The sequence below is a fragment of the Hetaerina americana genome, unplaced genomic scaffold, assembly GCF_022747635.1.
Source record: "Hetaerina americana unplaced genomic scaffold, ioHetAmer1.1.p SCAF_6, whole genome shotgun sequence".
NCBI classification, from domain to species: domain Eukaryota; kingdom Metazoa; phylum Arthropoda; class Insecta; order Odonata; family Calopterygidae; genus Hetaerina; species Hetaerina americana.
In genome coordinates this window covers 4,982,187-5,001,756 of record NW_027287205.1, presented here as the reverse complement: position 1 = coordinate 5,001,756, position 19,570 = coordinate 4,982,187, and the positions used below count along the sequence as shown (strand labels likewise).

General features: G+C 41.1%; 1 protein-coding gene across 1 annotated transcript in view; it reads left to right on the top strand.

Moving 5' to 3' along the window:
- Nucleotides 1-18,336, top strand: part of LOC139695192 (uncharacterized) — an 84,300-nt gene extending 65,964 nt beyond the window's left edge. Inside the window, exons 2-3 of the mRNA XM_071593862.1 lie at nt 16,542-16,566; nt 18,122-18,336. Coding sequence (XP_071449963.1) covers nt 16,542-16,566; nt 18,122-18,285 — 189 coding nt within the window. The 3' untranslated portion in view covers nt 18,286-18,336. The remainder of the gene's footprint in view (nt 1-16,541; nt 16,567-18,121) is intronic.
- Nucleotides 18,337-19,570: the final 1,234 nt, after the last annotated feature.

The following is a 19,570-nucleotide window of genomic DNA, read 5'->3' as shown; positions in this document are numbered from 1 at the left end:
TTGGCAGTTCGGACCTCGAGTGTATTCCCGCAGAGTTTTACGACGCCTCCCTTAGCACGCTCATTCTGTGAGTGGATCTTAAAACGGGGCGCTCTTAACACGACTTATGTACCCTCAACCAACACACTGCTTGCAACTCCGACCAACGATGCTCATTCCGCGTCGCCTTTGGAGTCGAAGGAGAAATGTGCGCGTCGCGTCACGTCACGACTCAAGTGCGAACCGCTCATTTGGAGGATTGAATGTTGGCGTCACGTGAGAACGGCTTCGGATGTTCTATTTGTCCGGTCTAGGAAAAAAATCCAAAATGCTCTTAAATATCTTTAAGGATAAAGTGTTCAGTCGCGATCAATTATTCGCATTTAAAACTACGCTTCGTCGTGTTCGACTTATCAACTATTTAACTTGAAGTGAAATAGTATTAGAATGGAAATGCATCGAATGGCATATACGAGGGTAATTAGAAAAGTTCTCGGAATGGAATAGAAATAAACCACTTACCACGTTAAAACTTTTTGATTTTTCAATGTAGTCCCCCTGTACACCGATGCCCTTGGTCCAATGATGTTTCTAAGTCTTGATCCCATCTCGAAAATTAGATTCTTTCGGGCCTTTAAAATACCCGTCTACTTCGGCTATTAGTCCATTGTTTGGAGAGACCCTCCGTCCACCGGGGAAAATCATTGAGCTCAGGGGGAAGAGATGGAAATCCGGTGGAGGCAAATCAGGTGACTGAGGTGAGTGTGACAACAATTCGTATATTAATATAACAGTGACGAAAGCTCTTGAAATGTTCCACTTAATGAAGATTTATTTTCGCGTCAGCATGAATATCATTTGTTTTCATACCTGCCTTTAAAAAGTATTTAATCACTGCTCGAATCTCGCAGTTTTTCCATCTTCCCAGAGCACTGGTCCGTTGCATGTTTACTCATTAAGGATTACCTATTACTACGCGGGAAACTAGTTGCGCTAGCGCTGGCATCTGGTGGTGACTCCGAGATACTTTCTAGGTACCCTCGTACGTAACCTCGGTCGTGCCTGAAGATTCTCATCCGAAATCCATCTGCACGATTCTTTTTACAAAAAAGCAGGCCGGTGATAACTCAACCAGATAATATTTCCGAGTACGTCCGATGATAGAACTATATTGCCGTAGTAATTAATCCGCTCATAAGCGTACTTACTCAGCAAAAACAGGCTGATGCAGCTGTCTAAAATTTCTTTTTGAATAACCACAAAATTTTACCGACTTAGGGGAATCAAATTTTATTTATAACTTCAAATCCTGTCAACGATCTTGCAATTACTTTTCTTACACGTGGATGGATCGTTTGCGTCGCGACAGCGTCGTATGTATAATTTGTTTTTGAACCGAATCTGCAACTACCACGCATCCTCCCGAAGCTGCAGATGCGAATGGCCCAGAGCCCCATGAGATGCCAACCATTGGTACGTGCATATACCGCTGGGCTTATCACCTGTAATGAGGGAAAATTAAACAAGACGTCGGTACGTGGTATAAATCGAATCGCATATTGCGTTTATAGTCTCGCTATTTATAGCATCGTGTATGCCCTGAGCGTCGAGTAGAGGCACACGGCCCTAATTAACGAGAAATGTATCCTATGTATGGATTTTCTCCTAATTGTCATCAACTGATTATTACCAAAGGTCCCGTAGGTACTGGTAACTATGAATTCTTACACTAAGTACTGTAGCCTAGTATTCTTTCGCTAGTTCTTAAGTCATGACGAGGGGGCACAGGGAATAAGTTCTCGGAGTCTCTCTAAACGCTCTCTTTCGGAGCGTAGAGCAAACTCTTGCTGAAAATTTCCCAGAGATACAAGAGCGAGTGGTTTCAATTCTTGGAGAATGGTGGTTGGGATGGATTTCGGGGCGAGGTGTGGTAGGGGGCTGATACGTAATCCATATACATAAAATCTGCAGGCAAGCATATGCAAAGTTTAGATGCATTAGACGCACTGTCGGAAGTGACTCCAAGGTCAATGAACGTTGTTACCACGCCCTTGTAAGGCCTCATTTAGAATATAGTATGCATGTAGCGTATGGGGTCCGAGTGAAAAAGACCTCATTCGGGAAATCGAGAAGGTTCAACGTCGGGCAGTTTGTTTCGTTCAAAACTGTTGCAATAAAACGAAAAGCGTCACTGCAATGCTCATGGAGTTGGGGTGGGAATCATTAGAAGAAAGACGATTCAATGCTAGGTGTAATTTACTAAATAAATTCAGATTTGCGTGTTTCAGCAACGAGGTCTCGCAAATTTTTCGCACTTCAACATACATCGATCGCTTGGATCATGTATACGAAATTTGGGAAAAGATGCCAGAATTAGCTGGACTCCTTTTTCCGACGGATAATGCGGGATGGACATTGTAGGGTTTTCACTAGCAAATATTCCACTTGCCACCCTCAGCGTCATTGGGAATAATTAGTTCTACTCAATTGCATTCACTCTCACTAACCTCGTGTGTTTTGTCGTCGAAACTCTTTCTTCCCGCGTGACCGCATGCTTTCAATCCTGCATGACCTGTCTTCTTTTGGTGGAGACCTGTCCTATTTGGTTTTGGTTCCGTACCTAGTTGGAACCTGGTTTTGGTTCCCCCTTTTTTCGTATGAAAAGGAACTAGTTTGTCTGAAGAATTAATCCTTTGTTTTGAATTAAGTCTTTCTCCAGCAAATGCGCATGTTTGTACGTTATTTGATAGTTTTTGAACAATATAATTCCCTTTTCCCTTCCTCTCCCTTACCCTTGTCACTCACCCTTCCCACTTCGTGGTGCTTGCACTTCCTGCCGCCGCACTACTTTCTGGTGGGAATTTTTTTTCGATGTCGATGTGTAATTCAAAGGGCTCCGAAGGCGCTGATTGACAGCCGCGCTTGGCCCTTGTTTGTTTCCTCCTTCGTGCATCACTCTTATCGCTTGGACTCTTGTCGGACGATGCGCTCTTGCCGGAGTAAGTGGTCGTTTCTCTTCTCTTAAGCAAGTTAACCAGGCAGATAATTGATTTACATACATTTTCAGAAGGCCGCATAATAATGATCTCGTAAAAAAAAGGAGTTACTCCCTTTGGCTCTTTGCTCGTTAAAGTTTGACGCCGCCATTAAGATGGGAAATTTTCCGTAAGATTGCATTGCGAAGGCGGGCGAGCACTTTCCGGTGGTTGCATGGCAAACATTTATTGCCACTTTCGCGATACTTGGAAGGGTGAAACCGATCTTATTCGTCCGCTAACGCTACAAGCGCTGCGGACGGTCATTTAATTTGAATTTCAAATTTCTACCGTCGCTCCTGGCTATGAATCAAAACTGCTTAAATTTAATGAATTTGAATGACGTTTAGTATGAAGTGTGTGAGTATTATTGTATTGGTTCTCTGGTTTGTAATACATTAGACCCTTCAGTGTTCAGACAAAGGCCGGTAATAATAGTCTTATATTTTCAAACTTATCCTTTAATTTAGATTTTAACTCCTTAATTATTTTTAGTCTAATTAAGTCTAGACTAATCTTTATTCTTGCCATTTTTTATGTAATTGTTGCAAAAAAAGTGCATAGCCATGATGTTTTTGTACTGGTTCTCCCAACTTTTTCCATTCAGAGGTAGAAAATCCTCTGCTTCCGGCACCTAATCAAACAAGAAAATTGCGGCATGTTCTTTTGGCTCGAAATCTTAGTGTTGACGTGATCAATAAAGAGATACAATTCTTAAATATTCCTGTGCAAGTTGATTGAATATATATAAATGTATACGAATGGTAGATATTTTACATATTGAACACCTGAGGAAATGAGTTGAACTATTATTTATGTCATGGTTTGTGTTACTTAATATTTAATATCTCATTTTGTTATTTCAGGGTGATACTGTACATAGCTAAGTCTTCAGTAGCGAGTGGTCACCTCTAGACTAACGCCTTTGACCCCTATGGTGACCAGTAGTTGACTGCATGCAGTGCTTTCACATATGATTTTCAAAGGATCTCAATTTATTTCATAAATTTATCAGATGGGAGATATTACCGTATTTAATTGGAAAATTAATTTACCAAATCACAAATGAATAAAGGAAAATGACACATTTTCGTCATTAATCGAAATATTCTCTTTAATTTAAAAAATTCGAACCCTGCGTTGTATTTGATTTTCCGCAGTTATTTTTGTGATTCCAAATAGGAATAAATTTGATCCCGGGCGAAGTTTCAATCTTCTGATAAGACAATATCATCATGAACCGCTCGCCAACGTCAGAAGATTTATGCCGCGCCGATCGGCAGCTCAACACATTCAAGAATCAATGCTTTCGGACGCACGCGATTGTGAGATGCGGTCTCCGAGTTGACTCATCCAAACCCGTCTCTTTCAGTCATGTATCTAACATCCGATATGGAATTCTTGAACGTGTGTTTGTACAGGGTACGTTCCGAAAGTAATGCAATTAAATTTCCAACGCATGTCCTATTGGTGGAGTGGGATCGAATTGCTTGGAGTAAGTGGGAGGAACACTAAGCTTTGATACAAAATCGGTCTCAGTGCTCTCCAAGCTGTGGAATCGGCAGGACGTCAGTTATTGTAAACCTCAGCGCGCCGAGCGTGTCACCAAAAAAATGGTATGCATCACGACCATTTCAACCCAACGTTTAACCTCCCCTCTTTCCCTCACTCCTGACTCACCCCTCCCCCCGCACCCCCTCTCCCTCCCTCCCTCCCTCCCTCCCTCCCTCCCTCCCTCCCCTCCACTCCCTTCCACTGCCATTACACAATCGCGTGACGAGTGCACCTGTTCCATACGTCTCCGATCGTCGTCAAGAGTACTCCGATGCTGAATGTATTTGGAAGGTACTATTCCCTCTGAAAGGCTCATCTCCTAAGTACCGGTTAAATACCGTGCCCCAACCCAAAAAATGTTACCTCCTCAAATTATTCGATTGAAAAATTCATTTCTGATATCACTAAATGGTAAAAATTCCAGAAATCGCGATCTGGATCCTTGATGTTTCGCCAACGGATAGCAGCAAACTATGCAGTTGTTATTGCAAAGAGTGTTTGGGGAAGGAAGCGAAAGCAGGCGACGCGAGGGAGTAAAGATAAGGGGAGAGAATATACGCACTTGGTTGTCTAAAAAGTATTTGGTAAAGTTTCAAAAAAATATATTTATTTCAAAAAATAGTACAATGCCTCAAAATTCTCCCAAGCACATCCCTTGAGCGTCAACACACCTTTGCCAGCGGCCTTTCCATGACTCGAAGGCGGATTTCGGAAAGTCCTCAAGGATAGGTGTGCAAGCTTCTTTGACGACACTCAGGATGTTAAGACTAGGCTCGTTAAAACCGTGATATGGAGCAAGGTTTTTTACGGCGCCGAAATATGCTCGTTGAAGCAAGATGATAAGCGTAGATTGGAGGTTAAGGGATTGCAAGCATTGCTTAGGGAATTGGAAATTCAGTGCGACAGGTATGGGATGAGAATCAATATTAATAAACAGAGGTTATGCGATTTTCTAGAAAGAAAAAGGGCAAGCTTAACATCAAAATAGGAGGGCAAAAACTAGAGCAGGTAGAACAGTTTACGTATCTCGGAAGTGTTTTGGACCAACACGGTCAAAGTAGTAGGGACGTAAGGAGAAGAATTGCGCTAGGCAAAGAGGCTTTCACAAGGAGGAGGGAGTTGATAACAGGGACGATGAGTAAGGATGTTAAGAAAAGACTCGTAAAAACTTTGATATGGAGCGTAGTTATGCACGGCGCGGAAACGTGGTCATTGAAGCAGGAGGATAGACGTAGATTGGAGGCTTTTGAAATGTGGGTTTGGAGAAGAATAGAGAAGGTGAAATGGACAGAGAAGAAAACAAACGAGGAAGTACTTGGTATGGTGGGCGAAGAGAGGGGTTTATTGGGAGGAATCCTATGGAGGCAGGAAAAGTGGATGAAGGGGGTATTGACCGGCAGTGGGATGTTGAAGACTGTAATAGAGGGGAGAATGTTAGGCAAACGAGGAAAGGGCAGGAACAGGATAGGGATGTTGGACGGGATAAAGGGAGGAAGAAAGTACTCAGAGATGAAGAGGGACCTGATGTAGAGTAGGATGCGGGATTTTGTGTTTTGTTAGAAGTAATAAAATATTTATTTGGTAGTTGTGTCCATCCAGAAACCTACCTTAACTGGTACTGGATTACCTTAATATATATAATGTATGCATGCATAAAATAAAAGTATAATCTGCGTCGATATCGATCGAATGATACCGATATAGTAGTTGTCTTCACATTAGTCCAGATAGAAGGTCTTCGGTTCGAATCCTGGTTTGTATGAACGTTTTTTTCTGTTTCGAATCGTGGGATCCAAAAATGAAAATTCTGGTTGAAAAAAATACAAAGGGTATTGCCAAAAAACGACTTCATATCAGAAACATTATAAAATTGTAATTATCTCTGTTTCGGTAGTAAAATAAACCCCTTTTTTGACTGATATCGATGGAGTGTGTCTCCCAAAAAATTGTCTTACAGTTCTTCCCCGGTTCTCACTTTTCGAATCGTAGTTTCCGCCGAACGGTCGAAAGAAGTCGCCGGCATCGCAATTTTGTGGAATACTTCCTTCGATGATGAAGAAGGTAACCATTTGGGCCGACCAAGAAGTCGGAACCTTGGATGAAGAAGAGATCGTCTCCTTCATTCCGGACGTAATCCGCTTCAGTCTTCGTCAACTGCAGCGGCACACCGATGGATAAATCACCCCCCCCCCCCAATGTTTCAAATCTCTCCAGCAATGACGGTAGTGCTAGGCGAAGTGCAGTCGGCTATATCGTGTATCGTCGCTTGGGTGGGGCGATGTAAATATTCGGAAGGTAGGAAATGAGGGTCTAATCATCGAGTCACCACCTCTGCGAGGATGTTAGGAGCTTGGAGATTAGAGAAATTTCAAGGTCGCGGTCTCATTTTCGCTTCGCCAGCGATCTTACGGCGCTGGGAATACACTTGAACATGCTTAAAGAACGCAATATACTAATGTGCGATGCATATAATAGTCGTGCTCATTACTTAAAAATTGAATCACTCTTTATGGTCATCGAAATCGTTTAAATGTCAACATCTTACCATTAAGCCATAGTCAGCGTGTCCATCGGAAGGAACCACAGGGTGGTGGCGCCTCTCTTGATGCGTCCTGAACAATAGTACAATACCATTTAGCGCGCGGTTGATATTCACACCCGCCTTGAGGATCGGCGTTGATTGCGTAGGGCGATCCCGAGGCTTGGGACCCTCCAGCGTTCACTAAGTTGAGTTGAGTTAGCTGCGCCGGCAACTCTTTTAAGTTGTCACGTCCTTGGTCGCTTTTAATCACTCCTCAGTTAACGTATCGTTAACTCGTGACGTCTCCTTTCCAGTCAGTGTCTTGTTCGATGTATTAAATATTATTTTTTTACATCGAACATAGTATAGGTTTCATTATATCGACATAGATGAGAGAGAAACATCGCAATGAGGCTGAGGGATTTATTTGGGACATGGGTGGCACGATATAAATTTGGATTTAAGGTTTAGAAGTGCTTCAAAACCTACCTTAGCCATTATGCGTATACTAATAGTGATAATTATCCTCGTTCTGAAATGCGTGGGAAGTTTATCCTGATAGCGTGTGTATTCTATATCTGGCGCTCGGCGAATGCATGACTTATTCGAGGGCTGTCCAGGAGGTAAACTCCGTTTTCGTGTGGCATGAGAATTGGTGGAGGGAGTCGAATGGTCCCTTTATTGGCGCACGCAATGCATGTTCATGTACGCCACGATCTGCTGTAATTGGAAAGTCGCGCCCCTTGTCGCATGTGTACTATGGCGAGTCAAAATGAACAATGCAATTTAAATTCCCACCAAATGTGAAGTTCGTTCAGTGATAAGGTTTTTACTGATGACAAAACTTCAAAGCTGCTGGCATTCATCTTAGCGAAATGCGTGCTCTGCACGGATTGAATGTGTTGAGTAACAATCAGAGCGGTGCGACAGCGTTGTCGTTCTTTCAAGAGTGTTAACATAAATGTCCATGATGATGATGAAGACGGAAGTGGCCGTCCCCGTCTGTGGTGAACAATAAATTGCTCCCGAAAATTGACGAAAAGTATGCAAAAAAGCGATGTTTTACAATATCTGAAATCTTTAGAAAGTTTTGCCGCAGATTTCTACGACTCTGTTGCATGGAAACACGAGTGAAAAGTTTGGCTACTTACTGCATGTTTTGTGCTCGTCTCGACGAGGAACTTCAAAGATGCCGTCATCGGTTGGCTGCGATCTCAGGCGTCAGAATTTTAAGCCGAAGGAATTTGAAAACTAGTCCAGAGAGATATGGCAAATTTTGTATCTGTTTGGAGATTGTGTAAAAATAGTAGGGATGTGAATTTTTGAGATGAAAATAATAAATTTTCTGTGTCTGTTACAGCGTGTTTTTATAGCATAACTTCCTGGACAGCCTTCGTATACCAAATAATAACTATATTATTAGTATATGATGAACCATACGGTGTAAAGGTTCCTTACAATGAATCCCTATCGAGCCATAACTACCTGCCGATTATCCTTCCATTTCCACGTTTTTCGCCAATGGCATCCACTCCGAATATTGTGCCCGCTGACTCCGGTTGTATCCAGCAGCAACCGTCAACCGAGTCACGCGACCCCCGGCGATGTTTTTCCATCTCCTTATTTAATCATAATATCGAGGGCCTAGCCCCACTTAATTTCCCACGGCCTCCAAACCCAATTCTAAATAGTCCACTTGTCATTCAGGCATGCCAAAGGTGAACACTAGGGCCTCACGGCTGAGGGATATTTTTAGGTATCGGAGTAAACAATTGCACGTGAATTTGGTGGTTTAGAGGTGCACACGAGAGTTTTGGAGCTATGTCTTTTTTGAGACCAATAAGATTAATTCTGGCGGTATTAGCGCTAAGATCACCTGGAGTTATTTTGCGGTTATTTTAGAATAAGGCGCACTTTTCAGCACTCTAGAAACGATTGAGGTCTCTTTATTACGATTTAAAATTTCGTCTTGAAGCCGAAGGGCTAGATTTAATGGAAAATCGAGACATTTTCAAAACTTTGAAAATGAATGAAATGCCTTCTAAATACCTTATGTTTTTACCCAGAAGCATTAAAAGGAGGTTTCTTGTAAAAATTATGGAAATATTAGCTATTTTAAAATTCCATAAAATGACTGAAATCCATTTGATACGATATAAATTGATGATTTAATACGATGCATCAAATGTGGGCACAAACGGAGGGAAAATGGGGGATCGAGATGGTGCGGGGGCTAACGTACTGGCTTCCCACCCTGAGGGCGCGGGTTCTAATCCCGGCGGTGTTGAATATTTTTCAGAGGTATCTCGATCCCTACTTGAGGTGCTTTGTGGAGGGCACTTTGAGGGAGTACGCCGTCCGTCGGATGGGACGTTAAACTGCGGACCCCTTGGCGCCTTTCGTAAAGAGTAGGCTAATGCCGACGCCGGGTTTCTCTCCACCCTTCATCCTTTCCTGTCCATCCCCTATGGCGCAAATGACCTTAGCTGTCGGTCGCCTCCCCTCAAAACTACTACTACTACGGAGGGAAAATCCTATTGCTGTGATACTATCTTGCGGGCCATGGCGACGCGGTTACTTGGAAACTGAAATTGTTCATCATCGGGAAACCCCATAACCGAACCAGCAGGTAAATGGTTTACCCTTCACACCGCAGCTTTTTAGTACCCAGAGCTTAGCTTCAGATAGGTAAAGGTCTTAATTAGGACAAAATGGAGACCATAAGGTCGCTTCTTCAATTAAACCCTTCGTCAACTACATAAACGACTACTATTTAAAGTGAATAATTCAAAAATTTATTTACTGCAGCCTATAAGTGAAGTTTTTTTATGAATCCCGGGAATACGAGCTGATATATCTCCAAACCACGTTCGTAAGCAAGGGGAAACTATTAATATGATTTCTTAGCATAAATATATACCTTGAAAGGAGTTGTTTTAGTGATTTGTTAGATTGCTCCTGCTGAGGTAATGCTTTCGCTCAACTTTCAATACGGTCGTCAAGGCGTGGCTTATGCGCATAAATTTGCCTAAGAGTATCGCGACGAGGAGTCCACTAGCGCTTTTGAATTCGGTGCGTTCGCGAGTTCCGTAAATCTGGTAAATCGGATTTACGATTTAGTTTTCCATCGGCAGTCTCCGGCGCCATTTTCCACGCTTGCGTCTTCGAGAAAGTCAATTGCATTCATCATTCCCAGAATAATTATCATTTTCGCTCAAATTGGAAATTGTCATTCAAAGCCTACGCACTCAGTCGCTAGTTTAAAAAACTAGTCCATTATGTTCTTCATTGTTTATTTGAATTCAGAAAGGCTATGAATTCATTGCGATATATATGGGATGAGAATCCAAATTTAAAAAACAAATGTTATGCGGTTCTTCAGAAAGAGAAAGGCAAAGGCTAAGCTTAGCTTTAAGATAGGAGGGCAAATACTAGAGCAGGTAGAATAGTTTACGGATCAAGGAAGTGCTTTTGACCAACAAGGTCAAAGAAGTAGGGACGTAAGGAGAAGAATTGCGCTAGGCAAAGAGGCTTTCACAAGGAGAAGGGAGTTGATGACGGGGACGTTGAGTAAGGATATTAAGAAAAGACTCGTAAAAACTTTGATATGGAGCGTAGTTATGTACGGCGCGGAAACGTGGTCATTGAAGCAGGAGGATAGACGTAGACTGGAGGCTTTTGAAATTTTTATTTTATTTACACAATTACGTTGCAATTAGGCGATTTTCCTGGTGGCAACGGTCAAGTTTGGTCAGAGTTATCTCTTACAACGAAAATTACATACGGACACATATCAAAACAGATAAGAGACAAAATATTTTACATACATTGATACTTCCACATCATATACAAACAAACTTCTACATCACATACAAACAAACTTCCACATCACATACAAACAATATTTACATAACTACAATGAAGTTTATTACCCAGTGGCTGCTTTACATTCATACTTAAAACTTCTAAAATTGGATGGAAAGGGCTCAAACAAACCTCCAGGCAGCTGGTTCCAATCAATAATAGTTCTATTTAAAAAAGAGTATTGTTTCTTATCTGTTTTTTGAGTCCTTATTTTTATTTTGAAATTATGGTCATTTTCCCCTTAAAGTTAGGCTTTTCTATCCCTTGCCATAAATCTTCCCACACTTTGTCCTTTTTAACAATTCTATACATCGCGCCTATCCTACTCCTTTTCCTTCTATTTTTCAAACTCTCCCATTTCAGAGATTCTCAAACTCTAACATTTCTGTGGCACTATCTGTTCTTTTGTACCTTCCGAGTACATATCTTGCTGCCTTTCTTTGAACTTTTTCTATCTTTTTAATATGTCCCACCTCATATGGATCCCTAGTTAAATAAATGCCTAAATATTTGCATTGACTGGTACATGGGATTCTTTCTCCAAAGAGGGTGTAAATTTCCTTTTCTGCATTCTTTTTATTTGAAAAATTTGTGCTTACTTTTACTTATATTAACGCCCATATTATTATTTGTCACCCAGTCACCAAGGCGATCGATGTCATTTTGTAGTATTACGTGGTCATTTACATGCTCTATCCGTCTGTATATAATGCAATCATTAGCAAAGAGTCTTATTTGGGGATGTAAATTGTTAGGTAGATCGTTTACGTAAATTAGGAAGAGTAATGGCCCTAAAACACTGCCTTGTGGAACTCATGCTAAAACGCTCGCCTCATTTGAAAATGTATCCCCTAATTTTACTTTTTGAGTTCTGTCTTTAAGGAAATTTTTTATCCATTGTTTTACCCTCAAGTCCAATGGTAACGAATCCAACTTTAACAATACTTTATCGTGAGGCACTCAGTCAAAAGATGCCGAAAAATCAACAATTAATGCATCCACATCCTTTCCTTCCTCTATTGCGTCGCCGATATATTGGCTTAATGCCAAAAGCTGCGTTTCACACGAGTATCCCGTTCTAAGCCCATGTTGGTGTTTGAATAGCCATCTGTCACTTGTCCAACATTCCCGAATGTATTCAGCGATTCTTTTTTTCGATTATTTTGCAAACAACTGAGGTTATGCTTACCGGTCTATAATTGTTGGCTATTGTTTTATCCCCTTTCTTGAAAATTGGTGTAATATTTGCTTTGTTCCAATCATTGGGCGAGGCATCATTATTTAAAGTTACTTTGAATAGATGACTCAGGTACAAAGCTATTGCGGTATCACCCAGTTTTAGAATGTCAATTGAGATATTATCCGGTCCCACTGACTTATTTTTCCTCATCCTCCTTATTTTTTTTCACAAAATATGAGTTCTCTACGATAATACTGTTTGTCGAAGGCAGTGAGCTATTTGGTGCTGTTATGCTGATGAAGTTCTCTGTCGTTTCGGAGCAATTTAGGCAAGCCTTATTTTCCTTTTTGTTTTCTATTCCCCGAAAAACATCCGTAAAGCAGGAGTTGAACATATTTGCTATTTCTACAGTGTCTGTTACAATACCCTTTTCCTTAGTTTTTAATATATTCACGCGTTCCCTGTTATCTTACCTCGTTCTCATGTATTTATAAAATTTCGTTGCATTGTCTTTCGAAATTGCATTGATAAGAAATTTTTCCTTTGCCTCCTTCTTTTCCCTGTTTAGGTTCCGGACCAAGGTCCTGTAATGGTGTGACATTTCTTTACTTTCATTCTTTAATCTGTGTGCCTTTCTTACCGCTCTCTTTAGTTTTTTATGGTTTTGTTGAAGTACTCCGGATCCATGTTCTGTTTCAACATTTTTTATGGGAACATACTTCATTTGTCCTTCAAGAATTATTTCTTTGAATGTTTCCCATATTTTCTCCACGGTCGCTCCACTAGCTGCCCATCCAGGAAACTTGCCCCTTAAAAATTCCTGGAACCCTTCCCCATCTGCCCGGGTATATTGCCAAATTTTCTTTTCATCCCCCATACCTTTTGTTGATGTATACCAGTCCATTTGAACAAACACTGCTGCGTGACCACTTATTCCTTGAAAGACATCTATACTAAGGATAGGGTTTGGAGATCTAAATAGTAAAACTTCGACGGTATTTTCTCCCCTAGTGGGTTTATTTACTACCTGGGTAAATAAACCCTTCTTCATTAATGGGGCGATTTACCAGATCTTGTGCCTGCCCGCCACCCGCTGTTTTGCCGCCCCCCCTATTTCTGAAAGGTTTAAATCCCCGGCTATGATGATGTTAACTTGGGGGTTTTCAGAACAATAGTCATAGACTTCTATAGAGAGCAATTATTTTTAACCATTTGCTACTTTCTGCTTCTCGTATCCTTGCACACATCATCTCACAGTTACTTTGTTGCCAATCTAAAAAGCTTATTATGTTGCTACAAACACAAATGAATACTCCTCCGCCCCTCCCACCTCGATCCCTTCGATAGACATTATAATTTGACGGAAAAATTTCGGCCGATGTAATGCTATCGTTAAGCCAAGATTCTGTGCCAATTATGATGTTGGGATTACAAGCATCTACTACAGTCTCAAATTTCCTACACTTGTTGAGGATAGTTCCACAGTTTACCTGGACGAAATGTGGGTGTGGAGAAGAATGGAGAAGGTGAAATGGACCGAGAAGAAAACAATTGAGGAAGTACTTGGTATGGTGGGCGAAGAGAGCGGTTTGTTGGTAGAAAATCCTATGGAGGCAGATGAGAAATGGATGAAGGGGGTATTGACTGGCAGCGGGATGTTGAAGACTGTAATAGAGGGGAGAATATTAGGCAAACGGGGAAAGGGAAGGAGCAGAATAGGGATGTTGGACGGGAAGAAGGAAGTACACAGAGATGAAGAGGGACTAATTGTAGAGTAGGATGTTGGGTTATGTTTTGTTAGGAGATAAAAAATATGTATTTGTTTGTTGTTTCCATCCAAAAACCTGCCTTAACCGGTAGATTAACTAATAAAATATGGAAACATGAAACTAGTGTGCGAGGAGCGTCATCTGACGGTCGAAGGCTGCACTGGTTGCTCATCAAATGAACTTTCACTGGGAATATATAATATCTTTATCGCGTTATTTAAATTCGTGTCAAGTGGACCTTTGGAGCGTAAAAATGACTGGATGCTATGATGCAAGCGTGTTAGCTAATGTTTCAATGATAGGGACGTGTGTCTTTACATTTCTTGTGTGGAGGTCAGTGGCGTTAGTCTGTGCGTAATGTAATATTGTCTTAGTCTACTCGAAAACAGCGCGTAGACCACTTAAAGTGCTTTGGATGCATATAGGAAATACGTAAAATTAAGTTTTTCCATAGTTTTTAGGAGTATATTTGATACCAGCGTCTGTGGTAAATTTTACTATAATGCTAAAGTAATTTCTTAGCTATGCTCAAGAAACCTTAAGATAAGGGAACTTCTATTTTAAAACCAACATGTTTTTCACAAAATAACGTCTGTTATAGTATTCGGTCTTGTTGATTAAATGCAGGAGATTCGTACTGGGAAAGTAATCCTGCCAAAGAGTTTCATTTCAAGTTTATTTTTGAATTCATATACGCATCGTCAATGCGTGGTAACATTGAAGTTATTATTGTGGTCCTCGAGTCTCTTTTTTTTATAATTATCAAAATTAGTGTTCCAACAGTTGAGGAAGATTTTTTAAACGGGTGCAGCCTATAAAATGGCACGTGGATGTCTTTTCTTGCCTCTCCTAACAAAACAAAGCCTGATATACCACTCTGCAATGAGCCTGTCTTCAATTCCGCATACTTCCTTCCTACCCTCATATTAAAGCCTTTTCTTAACATACTTAGCACCTGCCATCAATTACTTCCTCCTTGTAAGAACTTCTTTGCCCACTGAAAATTTTCTTCGTCTTATGGTGATCATTTTGGTCTAAAACACTTTCGAGATTGAATTGTTCCATCTGCTCTAGTTTGTGAACTCTTATTTATATTTCTTAGCAAGATTTCCATTTTCTCGCAAACCCTGCGACCTTTTGTCTTGTTTATATTTATTTTCATCCCGTGCCTATTGCACTGCGCTATCCAATGCGCTCAGCAATCTTTGAATTATTATCTTTTTAATGTGATGAAACAAATTCAAATATATGTCATTTTAGATAAGTTTAACATTTTTTGGCTATTTATAGCTTCGGGAGTTGATGTTGACTTACATTCTACACTAACAAATCTCAGATTCGAAATATCCCGAGGGGCTCACAGGGTCGTCTTTCCCTCTAAAGTATCACCTACGCATCAACCTTGGAATTTCGTGCGGAATCCTGCAGCGCAGGTAATTATTTTCAGCAGCATCTCCGACGATGATGTCTTATAGGTTATCCTGGATTATGAAGTGGGATGGCGGTCCCCACCGAGAAAGAGGCTTTCCGCCCCCATTCACTCCATAATCCCCGAGGTGTTTCGATGTACCTTTGATCACGACGACTTCTCCCTCGCACGACCCCTGTATTCACTTCTGCTCATATTTCGTCCTTCTCCTTGAATACTTGAGTTTTGCTTGCATTCAAATATCGTGGCCCATCTTTGCTTATAAATCCGTACACTTCGTCCATTGATTGCCACCGCCCTCAACTATATTCTGTGAAATACGTTTCATTTATTCCATTGGACACTGGGAAATTTTGTGTACTGAGTGAGTCGCTTTTCAAATCAAATGGAAATACTATAGATTTCTAATGCTTTATCAATCCCGCCAACAGGGGGGAAGGTGGGCTACTATGCAATTTTTTTAGAAATATCAATGAATAATTCGATAAAGTTTCATAAATTAGTGCCAGATTGATAAAAAATGGGTGTTGTGAAGATTTCACATTCCCGTTTTATTTTTACTATCTACACACGTGATTTTCTGCTGGAAACTATGATAACGATCTTATGTAATTTGTAATATATAGATAATGCCTCCTGATCCTGGTTGGTGCATATGAAGTGAGTATTATATTTATATACGATGGACCAATACGGTACTCTATAAGCAGTTTCAAAAAAACCTGTGAAAATACGCTAACATTAACATCAAAAACTCTCAGATATAAATTCTTAAATAATATTTTTAAGTTTCAAAACTCTAAATGAATCTCATTCATTGTTATTTGCATAAAAACTTGGATGAGCCCCATGTCAATATTTTGGGCTTTAATTTTGAAAATGAACCGTGGTTGACAAGTCAATTCAATAAATTTTCCATGAATTCGCTGAAACTGTATGGGATCGTTGTGTGAACGTTGAATAATAATCGTGTAAAGAGTAAATGATGCCGCTTCAAAAGATACATCAGTAAGAAAATTAAAATTTTGTTCGCTGCAGTTTTTCTTTTTCTTACATCGCAATTGACACTAGAAACTATGATACCAGACTAGAATATATAAGACCATATTCGACTAGAGTATAACAATATCCGACTTGAACGTTTATTGGTGACGTGGGTGGTATGCTGTAATCAGTACGTGACTAATGAAATTCCTCCTTTTTCTTGCAGGGCGCGAGGGCCGAGGCTGATTCAGGTGAGTGAGGCTCATTTTTTCATACTCGTACTTGAGGCGGAGGTCGCATTGTGATTCATTTGTTTGTGATTCGGTAAATCGAGGGACGCCGCGAAAAACAGAGGGAGGTCGTATCGTTTGAAAGGGTGTGCGAGTCTGAGAGCGGAGATTGGAAAAATTAGCTCCTCAAGAGTTAATGCAAATAGCCTGTGGTCGAGGCTTCTAAAAGAACTAAACTAAACGGGATCCCCATTCAGTTTAGTCTGTAAGTTCAAAACCCGGGTCACGCGAATAAAATAATAGTAAAGTGGAAATCACAATTTTCAGTAATCACGGAAATTTGCCGCAAAGTAAAGCCTGAAACTACGGTTCGGAAACGGATTTTGATAAAACGTTTGATTTTAGTCACAACCTTCAGGAAAAATGTATGATTTAAATTAATCGAGGGTGTTTAAAAAATGTTTGGTATTTGCGTAAAAAGATTGTCTAGCATGCTAAAAAATTATGTATCATAGAGAAACAATTGGAAACGCAATTCGAAACAAAGAAAGGACACTCATACTATATATTTAGTTTTGACGTTTCGACGGCAAGGCCGTCGTCTTCAGAATGCCGTTCTCGGGGAAGAGCGGAGAGGACATGTGCGGGGGAGAGGTGAGGGACCAATAGGAAATGAACAAGGGGATGGGAGGGGATATGTAGGCAGCTATATGATGCATTCAGTGGGCTTGGTTCAACCCGGGAGGTAAACTACATATGTGAGTGTCCTTTCTTTGTGTTTCTATGGTTTAAAAATCTACATCTGAATATATATATATATATATATATATATATATATATATATATATATATATATATATATATATATATATATATATATATATATATAGTAACGCATACCGATGCGAGGATATATCTCGTAATATGCCTGTTAATTTTCAAATGGAAATATGCTATGACAATGGCTTGGAAATGAAAATTTTGGATTTAGAAAGAATAATATTTCTTCTCCTAAACTATAAGAGACAGCGGAAGTTGCCGCAAGGTTAACTTTAAACGGAGTCATCCGATAATGCGCGCTACAATGCAACATTTCCAAAGTGTTAAAAAATCATTCACCTTGACCGGGATTCGAACCCAAATCTTTTGATGTTCGACCAAGTGCTTTGGCCAGGTAAAACTACCCAGGCGTTCTCTTACACTGAAAAATAAATCGGAGTGTATGAGAACGATGATAGCGCCTTGGTAGCTTACCTGGCTGAAGCACTCGGCCGGACCTCGAGTGACCCGGGTTCAAACTCGGTCAATGGCGAATGTTGTTTTTAATACAATTTGAAAATGCCACCTCGTCTCCTCCTTAATTCAAAAACCTGACTCATCTACTAAGCGAATGTATTACTAAGTGGTTTCAGAGTCAACGTAATGAAATCTCAACTTGGTGATAGAATGGAAAACGTTTTAGTCTTCACGAAGATTTTTTAAAAGCATAAGTGAAAACTAATGGGTTTTTTTAATGGCACACGTAGCGTAGTACCCGATTGATTCCAAGTCCATGATTCTCTCTCCCCCTGCTCAGGTGCCGGAGTGGATGATGGGAGGAAGGCAGCGCCGCCCCCTCGCGGGATCGGCGGCCCCCTGCCGTGGCACTCGAGGGCCAGGGGCCTCCTCACGCGCCTCCTGACCTCCTTCTGCTTCAGAGGCGGCACCACCTTGAGGTCCGACATCCCTAGGAGCTCCTAATCGCCCCCTCGAGGCGCTCTTCCTCCGCCGTGGTGCGGGCGAGGCCGGGACCACGAGGAGACGAGAAGTGTGGTCATCCATGTGGGGGAGGGGGCAGGAGGATCGGAAGGGCGCCACCGAGACACACCTCTCTCCCCTGGACGGGGGAGACCCGGGGGGAACTAGGGCACGAGCTCTTAAAAGTCATCCCAAACATGCATGTGTGTGTATATATATATACACACAATACACACATATATGCATTCCCAGTTAGGGTACATATGTGGGCATTCGCAAAGGTCTGAGAGAGACAGTGACCCCGAAGAGAACAATTGAATGCCCTCAAAATTTCTACATACACATGAAACGTTTTGGGAGCAATTGGATCAATAACGTACAATTGGTGCTAAGTTGGAATGAAGTCTTACATTACATAAAAATTTATTTGTAATTATATAGTTCGCACGATATGAGAATTGTCGGAGGTACTTCAGGAAACATCTGTGCAGTGATAACGAGCTTGAAGATAAAGTGATGAAGGGTAATAATTAGCGACAATTCCTTGTGAATATCAACCATGAAAAAAGGTAGTATTTGTTTCAAGAAGCAGAGAGACCATTGGGGGACACGCCTGGTTGGTATGCGTCTCGTGTTCTCTGTGTCAGGGCAACTCCACCCCGCTGGCGAATCAAATAAATTAGGGCAGAGCTGAGTCAAACGACGTTTCCTCCTCGGACGCCGATGACTTCTCCCCGCCTGTCGTCCCCGCTCGCGTCGTTGGCGGACGGATGGGTTGGCAGCCATGCGCGATGGTGCCGGAGGAATCAGTCTCTTAACTCTCAAAGTGCAAAATGACCGAAGGGCGCTTTTCTATTCTATCGTCGATTTCATCGGAATCTCACATGGTGGAAACATTTTGTAACATCTGTGGGGTTTCGATGCTGCTTTTAAATGGAACAAGAGGGTAGCACATGAAGTTTAAAGACCGAACCGTGGAAGGGGAGGATAGATTTAACTTTGGATGCATAAACCTCAACCTAAAAACAACGTTCGACTTGATTGTTTTAATCTATTCAGTGGATTGAATTCATCCAGCGTGTTGTTTCGACCAGCGTGAAGGAACGCCATGCATGAGGAACAGCAATCAAAGAATGATGGCCCAAAGTTACAAACGGCCACATTCCACTCGTTAGAATGTAATTGAAAAAAAATGGTGCCACGCAAGTTCCATGCCACTTATGCTTTCGCTCAACCTCGAAGCAACTCGCAATACTTGTATAGTAATATCTTTAATACAATATGTTGA